This window comes from Tachypleus tridentatus, chromosome 7, assembly GCF_004210375.1.
Source record: "Tachypleus tridentatus isolate NWPU-2018 chromosome 7, ASM421037v1, whole genome shotgun sequence".
Taxonomy (NCBI): Eukaryota; Metazoa; Arthropoda; class Merostomata; order Xiphosura; family Limulidae; genus Tachypleus; species Tachypleus tridentatus.
In genome coordinates this window covers 111,504,532-111,527,915 of record NC_134831.1, presented here as the reverse complement: position 1 = coordinate 111,527,915, position 23,384 = coordinate 111,504,532, and the positions used below count along the sequence as shown (strand labels likewise).

General features: G+C 29.0%; 1 protein-coding gene across 2 annotated transcripts; it reads right to left on the bottom strand.

Moving 5' to 3' along the window:
• Positions 1-1,916: 1,916 nt before the first annotated feature.
• On the bottom strand, positions 1,917-22,297 carry LOC143256399 (RING1 and YY1-binding protein-like). Of its 2 annotated transcripts, none has more exons than XM_076513597.1 (4): positions 22,060-22,297; positions 9,253-9,375; positions 6,780-6,927; positions 1,917-6,365 (listed from the first exon to the last, which is right to left on the bottom strand). In XM_076513597.1, exons 1-4 carry the CDS (start codon positions 22,083-22,085, stop codon positions 6,345-6,347), a joined length of 318 nt encoding a protein of 105 aa, XP_076369712.1. In that variant the 5' UTR covers positions 22,086-22,297; the 3' UTR covers positions 1,917-6,344. The 2 variants fall into 2 exon arrangements, with proteins under 2 accessions (XP_076369712.1, XP_076369711.1); XM_076513596.1 differs by having other exon boundaries at positions 9,253-9,378; positions 22,060-22,293.
• Between the last annotated feature and the right edge of the window lie 1,087 nt (positions 22,298-23,384).

Here is a 23,384-nt window from a genome sequence, read left to right as displayed (position 1 = left end):
TTATGTCACCTGAACAAGTTTTCCACTCTAGATAAGTTGTACAGATACAACATACAGTACATGTTTTCTTACATCACCTGAACAAGTTTTCCACTCCAGATGAGTTGTACAGATACAACATACAGTACATGTTTTGTTACTTTATGTCACCTGAACAAGTTTTCCACTCTAGATGAATTGTACAGATACAACATACAGTACATGTTTTGTTACTTTATGTCACCTGAACAAGTTTTCCACTCTAGATGAGTTGTACAGATACAACATACAGTACATGTTTTGTTACTTTATGTCACCTGAACAAGTTTTCCACTCTAGATGAGTTGTACAGATACAACATACAGTACATGTTTTGTTACATCACCTGAACAAGTTTTCCACTCTAGATGAGTTGTACAGATACAACATACAGTACATGTTTTGTTACATCACCTGAACAAGTTTTCCACTCTAGATGAGTTGTACAGATACAACATACAGTACATGTTTTGTTACTTTATGTCACCTGAACAAGTTTTTCACTCTAGATGAGTTGTACAGATACAACATACAGTACATGTTTTGTTACTTTATGTCACCTGAACAAGTTTTCCACTCTAGATGAGTTGTACAGATACAACATACAGTACATGTTTTGTTACTTTATGTCACCTGAACAAGTTTTCCACTCTAGATGAGTTGTACAGATACAACATACAGTACATGTTTTGTTACATCACCTGAACAAGTTTTCCACTCTAGATGAATTGTACAGATACAACATACAGTACATGTTTTGTTACATCACCTGAACAAGTTTTCCACTCTAGATGAGTTGTACAGATACAACATACAGTACATGTTTTGTTACTTTATGTCACCTGAACAAGTTTTCCACTCTAGATGAGTTGTACAGATACAACATACAGTACATGTTTTGTTACTTTATGTCACCTGAACAAGTTTTCCACTCTAGATGAATTGTACAGATACAACATACATTACATGTTTTGTTACATCACCTGAACAAGTTTTCCACTCTAGATGAGTTGTACAGATACAACATACAGTACATGTTTTGTTACATCACCTGAACAAGTTTTCCACTCTATATGAGTTGTACAGATACAACATACAGTACATGTTTTGTTACATCACCTGAACAAGTTTTCCACTCTAGATGAGTTGTACAGATACAACATACAGTACATGTTTTGTTACATCACCTGAACAAGTTTTCCACTCTAGATGAATTGTACAGATACAACATACAGTACATGTTTTGTTACATCACCTGAACAAGTTTTCCACTCTAGATGAGTTGTACAGATACAACATACAGTACATGTTTTGTTACTTTATGTCACCTGAACAAGTTTTCCACTCTAGATGAGTTGTACAGATACAACATACAGTACATGTTTTGTTACATCACCTGAACAAGTTTTCCACTCTAGATGAATTGTACAGATACAACATACAGTACATGTTTTGTTACATCACCTGAACAAGTTTTCCACTCTAGATGAGTTGTACAGATACAACATACAGTACATGTTTTGTTACTTTATGTCACCTGAACAAGTTTTCCACTCTAGATGAGTTGTACAGATACAACATACAGTACATGTTTTGTTACTTTATGTCACCTGAACAAGTTTTCCACTCTAGATGAATTGTACAGATACAACATACATTACATGTTTTGTTACATCACCTGAACAAGTTTTCCACTCTAGATGAATTGTACAGATACAACATACAGTACATGTTTTGTTACATCACCTGAACAAGTTTTCCACTCTAGATGAATTGTACAGATACAACATACAGTACATGTTTTGTTACATCACCTGAACAAGTTTTCCACTCTAGATGAGTTGTACAGATACAACATACAGTACATGTTTTGTTTGCTCACATAATCACACTGAAACTTTCACAACATATATATTTTTATTTTCCATGGAAAGAACACAACAGTGCACACATACAAAACTGCTAATAATAAGCCATTGAATATGAAGAGTCAACATTGTACGTATGGATATATAGATACATGTAACTGTCTCAAATTAGAATTGTTCATAAAACCACTTTCTGAGTGGTTATGAAATATTAAAGTCAGTCTTTACTCTCAACAACTGAAAGTAAGCAAGATGTTAGAAAACTAACCTTATTAGTTGGGATATTTCTAGTACAGGTTAGAATTACCTTTAAAATTATTACTACTAGTCAGAGGTTAAAGGCTGTAGCTTTGCACTAATTTAAAACTAGAATAATGTTAACAGTCAAGGAACAGAATATGTTAGTTGAAACCATATTAATTTTCAGTTTTGAATAAGTTTTGAATGGTATATGCAAACATCGGTAACACATACCATTAGTGTTTCATGGCTGTCTAATGAAATTTAACAGCAACTGCTGCTCTTAACAAAGTTTTATATCTGTGGGGTACAAAGGAAAGTTTAAAACTGTATCATACATGTAAAACAACATGAGTGAGATATACTAGTCCATGTTTATATATACAATACAGTTCATCACCCTGTAAGAAAAACCCTGATTATAAACACAACTGTTACTAACAAACAGAAATAGATAAAAAGTTTCACAGTTGACTTACCATGACAACAATTCACTCTCCTAACAAACAGGAAAGATGTATAGGATATAGTATACATATTTTTGACAACAAATAGAAATTATAAGTTCAGCAAAAAAATGGTTTTCTATATACACAGTATAAGCTAATGTTATTGTGAACAAGTACATTAACAACACTATATACATTTTACTGGTACAGGCTGCACTAGGACCTATCACTAGTTTAAATACTGAAGATTAAAATTTTTTATATATCCGATAAAAGTTCCTCAAGAGAATTATAACAATGACACACAATAAACAATATGTTTTTATTAAGGTAAACAAGAATATGGTAAATAATAAATCCTCGTAATGAATGGTCGTCAGGCAACATAGACACTTTGGTTCACTGCTGTAAGTGGTTTCATTATTTTCCTGCTTTAAGCCCCTTGAAAAAATATTTACTATGAGCCTTGTTTTTTCTAGATAACTGTTCCAAATATTCAAAGTAACAAACACTAGCCACACACCAGATAGAAATACACATTGGTGTATTCGTGAATAGGAACTGAAGAAACCGAGTTGTACATCAGTAATATCCAAGACACTTAAAGAAAAAAATGAACAATGGGTAAAAGTAAAGATGAGCCTAAACTGAATGTTCAGAAGAGAATTTGAAGTACTGTATTTTAATATTTCTAACTGTTTCTTAAAATAATAGAACAAACATTTTTGTTACTTAAAAGGTTTGTTTGTTACATCTCACATGAAGCTGCTCAATGGTCACATGCTCTAACCGGCCTTAATTAGAGACAGACTAGACAGTACTGTCAACTTTTACATCAAATAGTGGGTCTCGACCATTATTCATGTAATACAATGTAGTCATAAAATGTGGAGTACAATTTGTTTGAGTAAATAAAATGCAAACCATTCACCCTTAAGCTCTACGGTCTAGCACTGTAACCACCAGACTATATTCACCCGTACCTTAAGGTAAAAACTGAAATAACTCACTGATTTCAGAGCCATACAAGACAATTTATTTTTCAATCATTATTTTTAAAATAATTTTATTTTTGTAATTTCAAAACAATATCTCAATTTTGATAATGGTTACATTTTAGTCAAATTATAAATACTTGTACCAGAAATAAAGTGACAAACATTTAACCACTTAAAAGTACAGTTTGAAAAGATAAACTTACACTAACTTTAGTAGAAATTCATATAAAGATTTACCTATATAAAACTCTATTAACAAGTATCTAAGCTTGATACACTATCAGCTGAACATAATTAAAACAAAAAACTCAATTGAGCTAAAAATGTGGACTGGCAGTACTAACTTTCCATTATGGTTAAAACATGGTTTTCACCCATTATTTTACATTCTTGTTTAAACAAAAACATGTTCAAACCTTTCTATACATTGAAGATTATTTTTTAATTATTTAACTTTAAGTACATCAACATATTGCCAGGCTAGTACAGAAGTTTCACAGAATACCAAGCAGTAATGCTTATCCTTAGAACAGAAAGTTTCACAGAATACCAAGCAGTAATGCTTATCCTTAGGACAGAAAGTTTCACAGAATACCAAGCAGTAATGCTTATCCTTAGGACAGAAAGTTTCACAGAATACCAAGCAGTAATGCTTATCCTTAGGACAGAAGTTTCACAGAATACCAAGCAGTAATGCTTATCCTTAGTACAGAAGTTTCACAGAATACCAAGCAGTAATGCTTATCCTCAGGACAGAAAGTTTCACAGAATACCAAGCAGTAATGCTTATCCTCAGGACAGAAAGTTTCACAGAATACCAAGCAGTAATGCTTATCCTTAGGACAGAAGTTTCACAGAATACCAAGCAGTAATGCTTATCCTTAGGACAGAAGTTTCACAGAATACCAAGCAGTAATGCTTATCCTTAGTACAGAAGTTTCACAGAATACCAAGCAGTAATGCTTATCCTTAGGACAGAAAGTTTCACAGAATACCAAGCAGTAATGCTTATCCTTAGGACAGAAAGTTTCACAGAATACCAAGCAGTAATGCTTATCCTTAGGACAGAAAGTTTCACAGAATACCAAGCAGTAATGCTTATCCTTAGGACAGAAAGTTTCACAGAATACCAAGCAGTAATGCTTATCCTTAGGACAGAAAGTTTCACAGAATACCAAGCAGTAATGCTTATCCTTAGAACAGAAAGTTTCACAGAATACCAAGCAGTAATGCTTATCCTTAGGACAGAAAGTTTCACAGAATACCAAGCAGTAATGCTTATCCTTAGGACAGAAAGTTTCACAGAATACCAAGCAGTAATGCTTATCCTTAGGACAGAAAGTTTCACAGAATACCAAGCAGTAATGCTTATCCTTAGGACAGAAAGTTTCACAGAATACCAAGCAGTAATGCTTATCCTTAGGACAGAAAGTTTCACAGAATACCAAGCAGTAATGCTTATCCTTAGGACAGAAAGTTTCACAGAATACCAAGCAGTAATGCTTATCCTTAGGACAGAAAGTTTCACAGAATACCAAGCAGTAATGCTTATCCTTAGGACAGAAAGTTTCACAGAATACCAAGCAGTAATGCTTATCCTTAGGACAGGTAAACAAATGAAAATTATTCCTACTAGTACGACCACATTAAAAGTGCCCAGTAATAACACAGATTAAACAAAAAACACTGGGATATTTAACATCAAATTACTTGAAGTATGTAAAATTAAACCTAATACAGTAAGAGCTGTAAACTTCCTTTTAATGTTTCCTTTCTCTCTTTCTTTGTTCTTTAAAAAACCCTAATTAAAAGTTTCTATTTTTTAATGGCAGTGATAAAGATGGCAAGGAATAAGAAATAATGAGTGTTACGTTCATAACACTGTTAACATGGAAGAACAACATGAACATTAAAATAACATGATTTACAGTTTTAAGGGAGATTGATAACAAACACATGGAAACACCAAGTGAATAAAACTATGTTATTATTTCCTTCCTCAAGAGAAAAAGAGTCCAGTGTGATAAGAAAATAAAGGGTTACAGTGTACATAAAAGTACAAAGGGTTACAGTGTACACAAAAGTACAAGGGTTACAGTGTACATAAAAGTACAATATTTAGTGCAGTGTAACAAGAACATCCTTTGGATGGTAGAGATATAAAGAAGGGTTTTTTATCTAACTAAAACATAAGGAATATTGAGGAACACAATAAACAAAATATTCAGAATCAGATTATGCTAAATGTTTTAAAATGATGAAGAGATACAATGAAATCAATAAGCTACCTAAGAAATAATAAATCCATCTGAAAACAGTTTTACGTGTTCTTATCGTGTCCGTACAGAACATCTCCACAAACATTAAAAATTAATACATAACAGCAATGCAGAATGAAACTTGTTACATATCAAACATCATTTCAGCTCTTCTTCCATAAACACTAAATTCAACATGGAAAGTTCTGCACATTAAAGTGCTTGAGCTGAATACGAAAAGAAAACTAATTTAATGACTTACTTATTACAATACAAAACTTTCCTAACTATAAACAAAAGTGTATCGTTACTAGCTATCCACACCCTCATCTATCTGAATGTAGACTTCCAATTTTAACATCACTGTGATTAGTGGAATCTGATATACTGCCGCTATCCGAAGTATTGCCGCTGGACAACCTTCCGTTACGATCTGACGATTTTGGTTGAAATTCTGTGATAATAACAGTGACATTGTTGACGGTGACCGCTTTTTGTTGACCGCTACTACGATCAACATTTTTCAGTCGTGGCCTAATAAATAACAATTTTATTACAGTTGGATCGTTACACATTTTAATAGTTATATACTTGATCGAGATGTAAGCTCTTTTTCATAATGAGCTTATTTTAGATCTAGTGTGTGCATTTATCATCATTAGAACAAGTAGAAATGATTTAACCAGCATCTTAAAATAAAACATGTGTTAACAAGTCTTAGAAAAGTTTATTTTGAATGTTATTCAGTTAAACACATCACACTATTATACATAAAAATAAAATTATTTTATGTATGTCCCATCAAGTGTGGACATACAGAGAGCTCCACAATACAACAGAATTTATTTTGCTGGATTAAAGTGTATGGAACAGTTCAGAGTCAACTTACATTCCACATACTAAAACACCACTTACTAGGCTGACTTACAAACAGTACAAAATACTTGCCTGTGTCGTTTTTTTTGGTAGAGTCTCAGCAGAAGAATTATTTGAAATTTTTTTCTCTAGCTTAGAAGAAATCTTTTGTTTAGTCTGTGGTGTAGGGTAGTGGTGGACGACTTGTTGGGATACAAGTTGAGGATTAAGTCTTGGTTTCCTATTAAAAAGCAGTGTTCACTTGACATAAAGTAAATCACAGCCTCAAATGATTATTTTATAACAGCTCACAACAATCACTTCATAGTTTCTACAACAATACAAAAACATACAAGGTTTTCTTATATAAATCAAAATTTTAAGACAGAACTCCTTCACTGACTCTACATCTCTTATAAATATTACACAAAGTTCTATTTGTACAACTCACTGCTACACTTTCTTAAGTTCTACTGTTTAATACACTTCTTGTCTGGTAACTTCACTTGCAATTTAAGCTGTCATAAATACCCTTGATATAAAGAATGTAATGTTATCGCATTCAATTGCAATTTATGGGCCAAACTTTACAAAAATTCTGTTTTCATTATTTTTAAAATATGACAACAAGAATAATCCTATATTACAAACACAAATATTACTCGTAATCATAAACATATTTCTTCCATAAGAATAGTAAATCACTTTGTAGTCATAAACAAAACATACCTAGCAGTAACAGAATTAATTTCAAACATGGCCTTGAATTACGTTTGAACATAAATTACCAAAAAAGAAAGTTATTCATTTCTAAGATCTGCTTCTAGGCTTAATTACATTTAAACGCTGTTTCAACTAATATCCAAATATTATGTTACACCCCACACACGCACAGAGACAAGGAGAATATTTATATATTATGTTACACCCCACACACACACAGAGACAAGGAGAATATTTATATATTATGTTACACCCCACACACACACAGAGACAAGGAGAATATTTATATATTTTCCACAAAATTTAATTGAAAGAAATATTTGTTCAATAACTAAAATAAAACTTTAATAACAATGTGCTTAAAAATTCTTTAATAATGTTATGCAATCAACCTTTGAAGAAATCAAAGATAAATCCAAATTTATTTTCTCATAAAATTACGAGTTCATTGACCATTATCTGTTTGTTAAAACATCTCAGATTTTACAAATTTTGTTTAGGTACAAACTTTTGGTAAAAAGTACATAGAACACAATGTATTCAGTGTTTACATTACTACAGATTTATAATGTTTAATTATATTCAGTGTTTACATTACTACAGATTTATAATGTTTAATTATATTCAGTGTTTACATTACTACAGATTTATAATGTTTAATTATATTCAGTGTTTACATTACTACAGATTTATAATGTTTTATTATATTCAGTGTTTACATTACTACAGATTTATAATGTTTTATTATATTCAGTGTTTACATTACTACAGATTTATAATGTTTAATTATATTCAGTGTTTACATTACTACAGATTTATAATGTTTAATTATATTCAGTGTTTACATTACTACAGATTTATAATGTTTAATTATATTCAGTGTTTACATTACTACAGATTTATAATTTTTAATTATATTCAGTGTTTACATTACTACAGATTTATAATGTTTAATTATATTCAGTGTTTACATTACTACAGATTTATAATGTTTAATCATATTCAGTGTTTACATTACTACAGATTTATAATGTTTAATTATATTCAGTGTTTACATTACTACAGATTTATAATGTTTAATTATATTCAGTGTTTACATTACTACAGATTTATAATGTTTAATTATATTCAGTGTTTACATTACTACAGATTTATGTTTAATTATATTCAGTGTTTACATTACTACAGATTTATAATTTTTAATTATATTCAGTGTTTACATTACTACAGATTTATAATGTTTAATTATATTCAGTGTTTACATTACTACAGATTTATAATTTTTAATTATATTCAGTGTTTACATTACTACAGTTTTATAATGTTTAATTATATTCAGTGTTTACATTACTACAGATTTATAATGTTTAATTATATTCAGTAAAATTCCAAGTTTCTAACAATAAGTTTCCAAAAATGAGCTTTCACGATCACAAAATATCCAAGTATTAATTGTGCCTCCTTATAATTAACTGTTCAAACTATGTTTTAAAAAAAGTACTCCCAACTCACTAAGAGTGACAGTCAAACTGCACAAGTCAAGCTTTTCATGATAAGACATGAATGTTGAAGAACGTGAGAAGTTTACTGAAATCCATGGATTCAGATGTTTTAACTTCACAAGCTTCAAGTACACAAAACACAAGTGTGATACTTGTAGAAAAATTCACAAAACATAGACCTAATACAACTTTATATCTAAATACTCAAAATACAAGAGCATTTTTACCAGTATTTAATGTATAAGGACCAGCATAATGAAAGAGGTAAAGAACACACTTCATTAACTGTGTACACAAATGAAAGAGGTAAAGAACACACTTCATTAACTGTGTGCACGCACCGAGTAGACGTTCCTTTCCTCACATCACACATCAAACACTTGAAGGCTTCGGCTGAGTTACGATAGGTACAGACGCTGCAGTCCCAGTAGTTCTCTTCACCTGGTTTAGACTGTCTTCTAGATCTTCTGTACAAAGAAAATACCAATTATCTGAAAAACCAAACTCACATCCAAAATAAACTGCTAACAAAATTTAAAAGCATTTCATAGACAGAATGTATGGTTTAACAAAATACAGATGGGGTCAATCCATTTGATTTATTTACTTAGAATTAAGCACCATAGATATAGAAACCTAGTTTTTTGAGATCTGCAGACATACTGCTGTGCCACTGGAGGAATCATCCATTTGGACAAAACCCATACTGAAAAAGGAATACTGATTATAATTCCACAGTTATAGATATATCTGTATAAAATATGTTTTTAATTAAATGTAAAAGTCTGTTGCACACAAGAAATAAAACTTTATATTTCAACAAGATACATCTCTGAATTACCTTCAACAAGATACATCTCTAAATTACCTTCAACAAGATACATCTCTAAATTACCTTCAACAAGATACATCTCTGAATTACCTTCAACAAGATACTTCTCTGAATTACCTTCAACAAGATACATCTCTGAATTACCTTCAACAAAATACATCTCTGAATTACCTTCAACAAGATACATCTCTGAATTACCTTCAACAAGATACATCTCTGAATCACCAATATCAGCTCGACTCAAGAAGTCAGATATGTGGTGACGTTCAATTGAAAAGTATGTATATTTGTTCTATTATACTGTTTGCACATTCCATTTATAGAACCTTTAGAACGTATGAAATACACATGTACAGCTTTGTCAATATCTCTATTTACTGTAACTAATGTGTACCACAAACTGTTGTTAAATCAGTAATGTAGGGTAAATTGAAGAGCTGATAACTGACATTAAATATACTGTGTTGATATGCAAACAGAGTTAACAAATTTAATAGAATGAGCCTGAATGGTCAGAGAAGTTTAAGATGTAGAAAGAACAAATCTTCTTAGTTCAGTTGAAATGCTTATCCAGGTAAACTGGTGTTTTCTAGGAGTGAAAGAGGAGTCCTTACAATAGTGTTATGGTAACTGGTCTCCTTACAATAGTGTTATGGTAACTGGTCTCCTTACAATAGTGTTATGGTAACTGGTCTCCTTACAATAGTGTTATGGTAACTGGTCTCCTTACAATAGTGTTATGGTAACTGGTCTCCTTACAATAGTGTTATGGTAACTGGTCTCCTTACAATGGTGTTATGGTAACTGGTCTCCTTACAATAGTGTTATGGTAACTGGTCTCCTTACAATAGTGTTATGGTAACTTGTCTCCTTACAATAGTGTTATGGTAACTGGTCTCCTTACAATAGTGTTATGGTAACTTGTCTCCTTACAATAGTGTTATGGTAACTGGTCTCCATTGTTGTGTGGTCAGTAACCTATACAATCCAAATCAAACTACTGATAAGTAAATATTTCTTCTATAACAACACACTAATTAATAACTAGTTTTATGGCATGTTTAGTCTGCTAAAGTGTTATCATATAAATTAATAAAAACATACTACAACATAAACACAAACTAAGACCAGCCACACATAACAGACATTATGTAATCTATCAAGCTATGTACAGCTATTCAAGTACCATACAAGCTTAAACACAAAACAGAAATATCTTAACACTTAGACACACCTTAATAAACTTAAGCAAGCAGCCATTAGCAGAACAAAGACTAAATTTAAAAAAACAACTTTAAACACAGGGCAAATAACAGAAAACACTACTTACAGTCTACAAGAATTCTGGATAAAAATAAAGTTAGTAGCTGAAAAATCCATTAAATGTAAACCTTTATAATATTACTATATCAGAAAACACAAAACATGAAGACAATACTATAGCAACTCTATCAGTGGCAACAAAGAATACCCCAGTGGCCAGTAAAAATTATCAAAAGAAAAAAAAACAATATCCTAAAGACACATTAGAAATAACTGGAAACAGAGCCATACACACAACTAACAGTACAGCACAACACTTGGGTTTATCTACATTTAACAATCTACATACTTACCATGGTACCCTTTAATTAGATATCTGATAAAACGTGCTTGTACAACTTGACACATTCAAATTGTTTGTTGCAGTGTAGAAGACACCAGTTAAATGAATAATTCACAGGAATTTCAACAAGAAGAATCAGGGTTAGATTCTGGTTGTTACTGTCCTTTTAGGGACTTTCCTGAAGGTGACAAATGATTACACAAGCCTTCACACAACATTAAAATATTTAGAGATTTGTATTTATTTCCATATAATACAAACTGAATTAGCAATTACACTTTGGTGATAATATAATCTGTTAATCATGAAACAGTCCATCAACTCTTTCAGAAAGGGTTCAGTATCAGAGACAGTCCTTGTATTAATTTTATATTTGTTATAGTTTCTCATGTTTTAGCTTTGTATGTTCACAAAATTTTGCACATTATCTGTAAACATTAAACATTTTATATGCAAAATATGTTTTCCTATCAAACCTTAACGCTTGTTAAGAGATGGTTTCGCATGACTTTTGTTTTCATTTCATGTGTTGGATACACAAAATGTAAAGTAATTTTAATTTCAGATTAAACATAATTTTATACATTAGAATATTTTCAAATTTCACAAACAAAATCTTTAACATCCAGATAGTTATCAAACATTTCTTAATCCAAAAAAACATTTTATTTGTTATTTTCATTAACAAATCTGTGTATAGGTTTGGTCAATTGGATAGATCTTGGAACTACTATAAGAGAATTATGAAATACTTATAAATTGTGTGTTTCGCATTCCAGAATGACTACAAATTGTAAAAACAATGTTTAGACCAAATAACTTAAATCTTATAAAATTATATTTTTATTATATTGACCTTTCAACCATACTTGATACAGAAGTCAAAATGACATGACTCATGGTACTGTATCCAAGAATATAAAATTCACCTTTACAAAGTGACCTGTCTTGGTTGTTTTAGCAGACTAATGTTTTATAAAACACACATTTCAATTATCATACATAATATATATATTACTATTTACATGCAAGTTCTTAAGGTTATTACACACGATATACATATTACAACTATTTACATACAAGTTCTTAAGGTTATTACACACGATATACATATTACAACTATTTACATACAAGTTCTTAAGGTTATTACACACGATATACATATTACAACTATTTACATACAAGTTCTTAAGGTTATTACACACGATATACATATTACAACTATTTACATGCAAGTTCTTAAGGTTATTACACATGATATACACATTATAACTATTTACATACAAGTTCTTTAGGTTATTACGTATAGTATACACATTATTACTATTTACAGATAAGTTCTTTAGGTTATTACACATGATATACACATTATAACTATTTACATACAAGTTCTTTAGGTTATTACGTATAGTATACACATTATTACTATTTACAGATAAGTTCTTTAGGTTATTACACATGATATACACATTATAACTATTTACATACAAGTTCTTTAGGTTATTATTCACGTATCACAGAGAAAAGTAAGTGTACAGAAAGAAACACTTCCAAAAGTGAAGTGAATGGATCCACTATGTTTGATTTAGTGTATTAACAATATCTCACAAAATAGAAAGGATCTGAGGTTCTTATTTTATATTCTAGCTTGTCATTATTGGTGATTTGAGTATAAGCTTAGTATTTCAGAATCACAAACATCTAATCTGAATCAGTACAGCATCCAACATGTCACAACACACAAACATCAATGCTTAGGTGTTTTTTAATATTTATTTTTAAATTAATTAATAAATAAACATACAATAATAAAACATCTATTCTTTACAGTTTGACATCAAATTTATTTACATAAATTCAAAAAATATTCATTCAATAAGATTTTTAATGTAAGTTGACAAACTCGATGACACAACCTTTGACCCATGTGGATAGGGTTAAAGACATTCTAATACGTATTCTTCCTCAATAAGCAGAAAACCAATCATTAAATCCAACCATGATCATCCAAAAGTTCCTTAAACTCCTATAAAGTTGCTGACTTTCTCCTATTCTACACACAGTTGAAAAACTAAACTGTTAAAGGAAACAAGTCCAATGTTTCCAAACGTTCAATTTAAGGCCTTCCAGTATACTACTGTCACTATTCAACATTATAAAATGTTTGTGTAGGAAACTTACAACCTGTGATAATTTTGAATAGTTCTATTAATCATTTTTACCCTCCTTTCATTCAGCTTGAACAAATCAATAGAATTAAACTTACCCTGAGAAGTATCCATCACTCATTTGCTCAACCAACTTAACCTACAGACAACATGGCAAAACTTTCCTTACAAACCTATCCTTCAGAGAAGTAGGAATTTAAACCCAGTCTTTAGTTTGAATAAAATTACTGATTTCTTGGTGAAATTTCCATACAATAAAATGTTGGTTTCCACTACTGCTGAAGTAGTGTCAATACATATTAGAAACATAGAACTGTCTTAACTGAAATGTAGCCTCCATTTTCCAAACCTTAAAGTTGTGCTCTCTCATTGTATTCAAAACATAGCACAAATTAATCAGAAACTTGCCTTATCACTTACTAACAGTCTTATAGACTTCAACAAGATAACCTTTCACCCTTCTGTCCTCAAAAGAAAATATGTTAATAATTTTAACTTAACCCTGTAAGATAACCCTTCTATTCCTGGAATCATTATAGTTCACCCCCCATGCATCCTTTCCAACAAGAACTAAGACTGTACACAGTTAGCTCTAACTACTGTAAACAGTGAATTGTAAACTGTCTATAATTCTACAAGATTTACCAACACAATACTACTTTAGTAGCTTACCTTTCTTCAGTCACACTACTAAGTTGGTTTCCTGTGATCCAACTCATGATAAACCAAATGCATTACTTTACAATTACTGAAAATCCTTCTGTAAGGTCTTCCTTCTTACAGATACAACTCAACTATACATCTATCTATTGATGTAAATAACACATCCATCCAACATATCACTTTTACCTTTAGTCCTGTTAGAATGAACAACACTAATAACATCTTCCATCCATCAAACCTTTCAACTATACATCTATATATTGATGTAAATAACACATCCATCCAACATATCACTTTTACCTTTAGTCCTGTTAGAATGAACAACACTAATAACATCTTCCATCCATCAAACCTTTCAACTATACATCTATATATTGATGTAAATAACACATCCATCCAACATATCACTTTTACCTTTAGTCCTGTTAGAATGAACAACACTAATAACATCTTCCTTCTTACAGATACAACTCAACTATACATCTATCTATTGATGTAAATAACACATCCATCCAACATATCACTTTTACCTTTAGTCCTGTTAGAATGAACAACACTAATAACATCTTCCATCCATCAAACCTTTCAACTATACATCTATATATTGATGTAAATAACACATCCATCCAACATATCACTTTTACCTTTAGTCCTGTTAGAATGAACAACACTAATAACATCTTCCTTCTTACAGATACAACTCAACTATACATCTATCTATTGATGTAAATAACACATCCATCCAACATATCACTTTTACCTTTCGTCCTGTTAGAATGAACAACACTAATAACCTCTTCCTTCCCATCAAACCGTTCTTTTCATTTCACTTGTCTAGCACTCTCACACATTTACCTTCAGTCGTTGTTTCTAGTACCTTATTAAAAGCCTTCTGAAAATTCAAGTACATCAAATAGACCATTAAACTCACTCAGATATACAACCTTAGGTATATTAAAACAAAGATTTATTATTTTTGTAAAGCCAAGGCTGTCTGACAACACTTCATCATATAAACAAGACTTTATCAACTACTTCCCTTCACTAAAGTAAGACTATCTGATCTAATTATTCTTAAACAATGTTCAAAATATTTAAAAACTATAGAGTAAATACTACTAACTAAGTCCACAAGTCTTATCTATTATAGTAAATATAGTATAGTATAGTAGGTACTACTAACCCCACAAGTCTTATCTATTATAGTAAATATAGTACAGTATAGTAGGTACTACTAACCCCACAAGTCTTATCTATTATAGCAAATACAGTATAGTAAATACTACTAACTAACCCAACAAGTCTTATCTATGATAATAAATATAGTATAGTATAGTAAATACTTCTAACTCCACAAGACTCATCTATTATAGTAAATATAGAAAAGTAAAATAAATACTACTAACTAACCCCACAAGTCTGATCTATTATAGTAAATATAGTATAATATAGTAAATACTACTAACTCCACGAATCTTATCTATTGTAATAAATATAGTATAGTATAGTAAATACTACTAACTAACTCAACAAGTCTTATCTATTATAGTAAACATAGTATAGTATAGTAAATACTACTAACTCCACAAGACTCATCTATTATAGTAAATACAGAAAAGTAAAATAAATACTACTAACTAACCCCACAAGTCTGATCTATTATAGTAAATATAGTATAGTATAGTAAATACTACTAACTCCACAAGTCTTATCTATTGTAGTAAATATAGTATAGTATAGTAAATACTACTAACTAACTCAACAAGTCTTATCTATTATAGTAAATATAGTATAGTATAGTAAATACTACTAACTCCACAAGTCTTATCTATTAGAGTAAATATAGTATAGTATAGTAAATACTACTAACTCAACAAGACTTATCTATTATAGTAAATATAGTATAGTATAGTAAATACTACTAACTCCACAAGTCTTATCTATTATAGTAAATATAGTATAGTATAGTAAATACTACTAACTATCTCCACAAGTCTTATCTATTATAGTAAATATAGGATAGTATAGTAAATACTACTAACTATCTCCACAAGTCTTATCTGTTGTAATAAATATAGTATAGTATAGTAAATACTACTAACTAACTCCACAAGTCTTATCTATTATAGTAAATATAGTATAGTATAATAAATACTACTAACTAACTCAACAAGACTTATCTATTATAGTAAATATAGTATAGTATAGTAAATACTACTAACTAACCCCACAAGTCTTATCTAATGTAGTATAGTATAGTAAATACTACTAAATAACCCCACAAGTCTTATCTAATGTAGTATAGTATAGTAAATACTACTAACTCCACAAGACTTATCTGTTATAATAAATATAGTAGAGTATAGTAAATACTACTAACTCCACAAGACTTATCCATTATAGTAAATACTAACTCCACAAGACTTATCTATTACAGTAAATATAGTATAGTATAGTAAATACTACTAACTAAAGTCTTATATATTATAGTAAATATAGTATAGTATAGAAAATACTACTAACTCAAGTCTTATATATTATAGTAAATATAGTATAGTATAGTAAATACTACTAACTCCACAAGTCTTATCTATTATAGTAAATATAGTATAGTATAGTAAATACTACTAACTCCACAAGTCTTATCTATTATAGTAAACATAGTATAGTATTGTAAATACTACTAACTCCACAAGTCTTATCTATTGTAGTAAATATAGTATAGTATAGTAAATACTACTAACTATCTCCAGAAGTCTTATCTATTATAGTAAATATAGTATAGTATAGTAAATACTACTAACTCCACAAGTCTTATCTATTGTAGTAAATATAGTATAGTATAGTAAATACTACTAACTCCACAAGTCTTATCTATTGTAGTAAATATAGTATAGTATAGTAAATACTACTAACTCCACAAGTCTTATCTATTATAGTAAATATAGTATAGTATAGTAAATACTACTAACTCCACAAGTCTTATCTATTGTAGTAAATATAGTATAGTATAGTAAATACTACTAACTCCACAAGTCTTATCTATTGTAGTAAATATAGTATAGTATAGTAAATACTACAAACTAACTCAACACGTCTTATCTATTGTAGTAAATATAGTATAGTATAGTAAATACTACAAACTAACTCAACACGTCTTATCTATTGTAGTAAATATAGTATAGTATAGTAAATACTACTAACTCCACAAGTCTTATCTATTGTAGTAAATATAGTATAGTATAGTAAATACTACTAACTCCACAAGTCTTATCTATTATAGTAAATATAGTATAGTATAGTAAATACTACTAACTCCACAAGTCTTATCTATTGTAGTAAATATAGTATAGTATAGTAAATACTACTAACTCCACAAGTCTTATCTATTGTAGTAAATATAGTATAGTATAGTAAATACTACAAACTAACTCAACACGTCTTATCTATTGTAGTAAATATAGTATAGTATAGTAAATACTACTAACTCCACAAGTCTTATCTATTGTAGTAAATATAGTATAGTACAGTAAATACTACTAACTAACTCCACAAGTCTTATCTATTGTAGTAAATATAGTATAGTATAGTAAATACTACAAACTAACTCAACACGTCTTATCTATTGTAGTAAATATAGTATAGTATAGTATAGTATAGTAAATACTACTAACTATCTCCACAAGTCTTATTTATTATAGTAAATATAGTATAGTATAGTAAATACTACTAACTCCACAAGTCTTATCTATTGTAGTAAATATAGTATAGTATGGTAACTACTACTAACTCCACAAGTCTTATCTATTGTAGTAAATATAGTATAGTATAGTAAATACTACTAATAACTCAACAAGTCTTATCTATTATAGTAAGTATAGTATAGTATAGTAAATACTACTAACTCCACAAGTCTTATCTATTGTAGTAAATATAGTATAGTACAGTAAATACTACTAACTATCTCCACAAGTCTTATTTATTATAGTAAATATAGTATAGTATAGTAAATACTACTAACTCCACAAGTCTTATCTATTGTAGAAAATATAGTATAGTATAGTAAATACAACTAACTCCACAAGTCTTATCTATTGTAGTAAATATAGTATAGTACAGTAAATACTACTAACTTTCTCCACAAGTCTTATTTATTATAGTAAATATAGTATAGTATAGTAAATACTACCAACTAACTCCACAAGTCTTATCTATTGTAGTAAATATAGTATAGTATAGTAAATACTACTAACTATCTCCACAAGTCTTATCTATTGTAGTAAATATATAATAGTATAGTAAATACTACTAACTATCTCCACAAGTCTTATCTATTGTAGTAAATATAGTATAGTATAGTAAATACTACTAACTAACTCAACAAGTCTTATCTATTATAGTAAATATAGTATAGTATAGTAAATACTACTAACTCAAGAAGTCTTATCTATTATAGTAAATATAGTATAGTAAATACTACTAACTAACTCAACAAGTCTTATCTATCGTAGTAAATATAGTATAGTATAGTAAATACTACCAACTAACTCCACAAGACTTATCTATTATAGTAAATATAGTATAGTATAGTAAATACTACTAACTAACTCCACAAGTCTTATCTATTATATAAATATAGTATAGTATAGTAAATACTACTAACTAACTCCACAAGTCTTATCTATTATAGTAAATATAGTATAGTATAGTAAATACTACTAACTAACTCCACAAGTCTTATCTATTATAATAAATATAGTATAGTATAGTAAATACTACTAACTCAACAAGTCTTATCTATTATAGTAAATATAGTATAGTATAGTATAGTAAATACTACTAACTCAACAAGTCTTATCTATTATAGTAAATATAGTATAGTAAATACTACTAACTAACTCAACAAGTCTTATCTATTGTAGTAAATATAGTATAGTATAGTAAATACTACTAACTAACTCCACAAGACTTATCTATTATAGGAAATATAGTATTGTATAGTAAATACTACTAACTAACTCCACAAGTCTTATCTATTATAGTAAATATAGTATAGTACAGTAAATACTACTAACTAACTCAACAAGTCTTATCTATTATAGTAAACATAGTATAGTATAGTAAATACTACTAACTAACTCAACAAGTCTTATCTATTATAGTAAATATAGTAGAGTATAGTAAATACTACTAACTCCACAAGTCTTATCTATTGTAGTAAATATAGTATAGTATAGTAAATACTACTAACTAACTCCACAAGTCTTATCTATTATAGTAAATATAGTATAGTATAGTAAATACTACTAACTCCACAAGTCTTATCTATTGTAGTAAATATAGTATAGTATAGTAAATACTACTAACTAACGCAACAAGTCTTATCTATTATAATAAATATAGTAGAGTATAGTAAATACTACTAACTCCACAAGTCTTATCTATTGTAGTAAATATAGTATAGTATAGTAAATACTACTAACTAACTCAACAAGTCTTATCTATTATAGTAAATATAGTATAGTATAGTAAATACTACTAACTCCACAAGTCTTATCTATTGTAGTAAATATAGTATAGTACAGTAAATACTACTAACTATCTCCACAAGTCTTATTTATTATTGTAAATATAGTATAGTATAGTAAATACTACTAACTCCATAAGTCTTATCTATTGTAGAAAATATAGTATAGTATAGTAAATACTACTAACTCCACAAGTCTTATCTATTGTAGTAAATATAGTTAGTATAGTAAATACTACTAACTAACTCCACAAGTCTTATCTATTATATAAATATAGTATAGTATAGTAAATACTACTAACTAACTCCACAAGTCTTATCTATTATAGTAAATATAGTATAGTATAGTAAATACTACTAACTCAACAAGTCTTATCTATTATAGTAAATATAGTATAGTAAATACTACTAACTAACTCAACAAGTCTTATCTATTGTAGTAAATATAGTATAGTATAGTAAATACTACTAACTAACTCCACAAGACTTATCTATTATAGGAAATATAGTATAGTATAGTAAATACTACTAACTAACTCCACAAGACTTATCTATTATAGGAAATATAGTATAGTATAGTAAATACTACTAACTAACTCCACAAGTCTTATCTATTATAGTAAATATAGTATAGTATAGTAAATACTACTAACTAACTCCACAAGTCTTATCTATTATAATAAATATAGTATAGTATAGTAAATACTACTAACTCAACAAGTCTTATCTATTATAGTAAATACTACTAACTAACTCTACAAGTCTTATCTATTATAGTAAATATAGTATAGTATAGTAAATACTACCAACTTACTCCACAAGACTTATCTGTTATAGTAAATATAGTATAGTATAATAAATACTACTAACTAACTCCACAAGACTTATCTATTATAGTAAATATAGTATAGTATAGTAAATACTACTAACTAACTCCACAAGTCTTATCTATTATAATAAATATAGTATAGTATAGTAAATACTACTAACTCAACAAGTCTTATCTATTATAGTAAATACTACTAACTAACTCTACAAGTCTTATCTATTATAGTAAATATAGTATAGTATAGTATAGTAAATACTACCAACTTACTCCACAAGACTTATCTGTTATAGTAAATATAGTATAGTATAATAAATACTACTAACTAACTCCACAAGACTTATCTATTATAGTAAATATAGTATAGTATAGTAAATACTACTAACTAACTCCACAAGACTTATCTATTATAGTAAATATAGTATAGTATAATAAATACTACTAACTCCACAAGACTTATCTATTATAGTAAATATAGTATAGTATAGTAAATACTACTAACTATCTCCACAAGTCTTATCTATTTTCACTCTCAATTATTAACTTCATTCAAACAACTTCTTATAGTCACAAATCCAGTCTAAGTCCTCTACAGGGAAAATCTAAGGGGAATATTACTGAATACATCAGTAATCTCATGTAACAATGGATGTTGTTACAATTCGGCTTACATGACTGGTTAAATCATCAAACTTATAGGTATCTTCTTACTTTTTTAATATATTTTTCAACTCGTGCATCACCTATTAAAGTCTAGTTAGAAAATGCTAGTTGTTATTAATGTCTGTCGTAATGCCTTTCCAACTAAAAGTAAAAATCATTTACAAGTTTTACTTAAGAACATTTAACTAACTGATGTGGCCACAAATGTGAAAAACAGTTTCCATATATTTCATAAGTATAGTCTGTATATTAATACCTAACTACCAACTTTAACATGTAATGATTTACTCATAAGTATAAAAAAAATACAAAGTAACAATAAATGTGCATAATTAAACCAGTGTAAACTTACGTTTAACCATGAACACACCCAACTGTGTCCATTTATTAATAATTAGTTCAGAAATTTCACTTGTTAGCAAAAACTATAATAATCTAAATAATTAAAATCTGTAGACTATAGACAAATAGAGAAAAAAAATGCTCTTTAGTTGTTTCTTTATTCACAGTAAATGTCTTAAAACTGCCGTTCTCAGAAGAAAACCTCAACGGATACTACCAAGTTATTTAAACAAAAATATTAAGTTTTTGATTATGAGGTAACATCTCGTAATTTAAAATTATAAATGTTACTTTGACTGCACTTACATATTCTTTATGTTTATAACAATCTTAGTATTACCGATTCGAATTTCTGAAACAGTAACCTTAAACTATACAAAGGATTTTACTGTTTTAAATCTTAATTTATTAAATAACGTTTAACATTTTGTATTACTTTTATAATTAATGGCATTTAATTTTGCATTTACTGAATTAATTTCACTGATAAATATTAGTACTACTAATGAAAATAGCATTACCTATTTGGGCTTTTCTTCGAGTCCATTTTGATATTGTTATCACACTGAAACACACAAAAGTAAACAAAGCGAAAAATACTTAGTTCACAGAACTATAATTAAAAAATTAAATATAATAATAATCTAAAATTTGTAAATCGATAACGAAAGTTTGTTAAAACGCCTCTCCAATCAGCAAATGGCGGAAACTACCTTTGACTCTCACTAGGGTAAACCACCATAAGTCTGCGATTAAACGTGCAAAACTTCAACTTATTGTGAAAATAATTTAGACATTTTTAATTTCACAATATAAAATCTATTTTAGAATATAAGTCTAAAATCTTACTAGCTGTAATTACTAGTTAGATATCGTAACAATGATACGAAACATAATTTATGGAGATACAATTAAGTAACAATTTTTCTGTTCAACAATGAGTCAGGGATATGTGTGTGTGTTTTTCTTATAGCAAAGCCACAAAGGGCTATCTGCTCAGCCCACCGAGGGGAATCGAACCCCTGATTTTAGCGTTGTAAATCCGGAGACATACCGCTGTACTAGCGGGGCGCCAGGGATATGTTTAAGAACTTATAAAACTAAATTTTGGGGTTCGATACCGTACGCATTTACTAAATTTGTTGACTAAAGGTTGGAATATAGAGTGAAATAAATATATACATCTGAATTTTTTAATATAAATTAAACAAAATTAACAAATAAAAAGGTTATGCTATTTGGTAATGCTTATTACTCATATCACTAGATATGCGGGCTTTGAGTGTATTTCTTATTTTTATTTTGAAACAAGCCGCTACTTATCACTAATGAATAAAAATTCTAACAAACGGTGTTTAAATTTTTTTCTTTTGTCATTTATTAAATCGTTAAAACAAACAATAATGAAGGTTTAAAGTTTCATAAGCAACTTTTTAGCTCTTTTGAGATAAAGACTGCTTGGGGTAGTTGTGCTGAGATATCCCTCCCTGATTTTAAACTGATAGACTTGAAGGAAGGCAGTTAGTAAGCAGCATCCGGTGCCAAGTCGTGAATTACTCTAACGATATAGTGCAACTTATCGTTACTCTTATAACACACCAACAGCCCACTAGTGCAGAATGAAATTTCAAGACAATAGTAAGTGAATTACAAACACTAGAATTCGCAGCCCGTTACGCTAATTATTAGGTAACTCCGACCACTAGAGAGAGAGGTAAAACTTAATGAAAATATTCATAGGTAATGACCATACACATTTTTAACTGGATCAAAAATTATTTAGGAAACTCTTTTAAACAATATTTGAACAGAAAAAAACAGTTTTACAAATTAGGTGACTGAAACT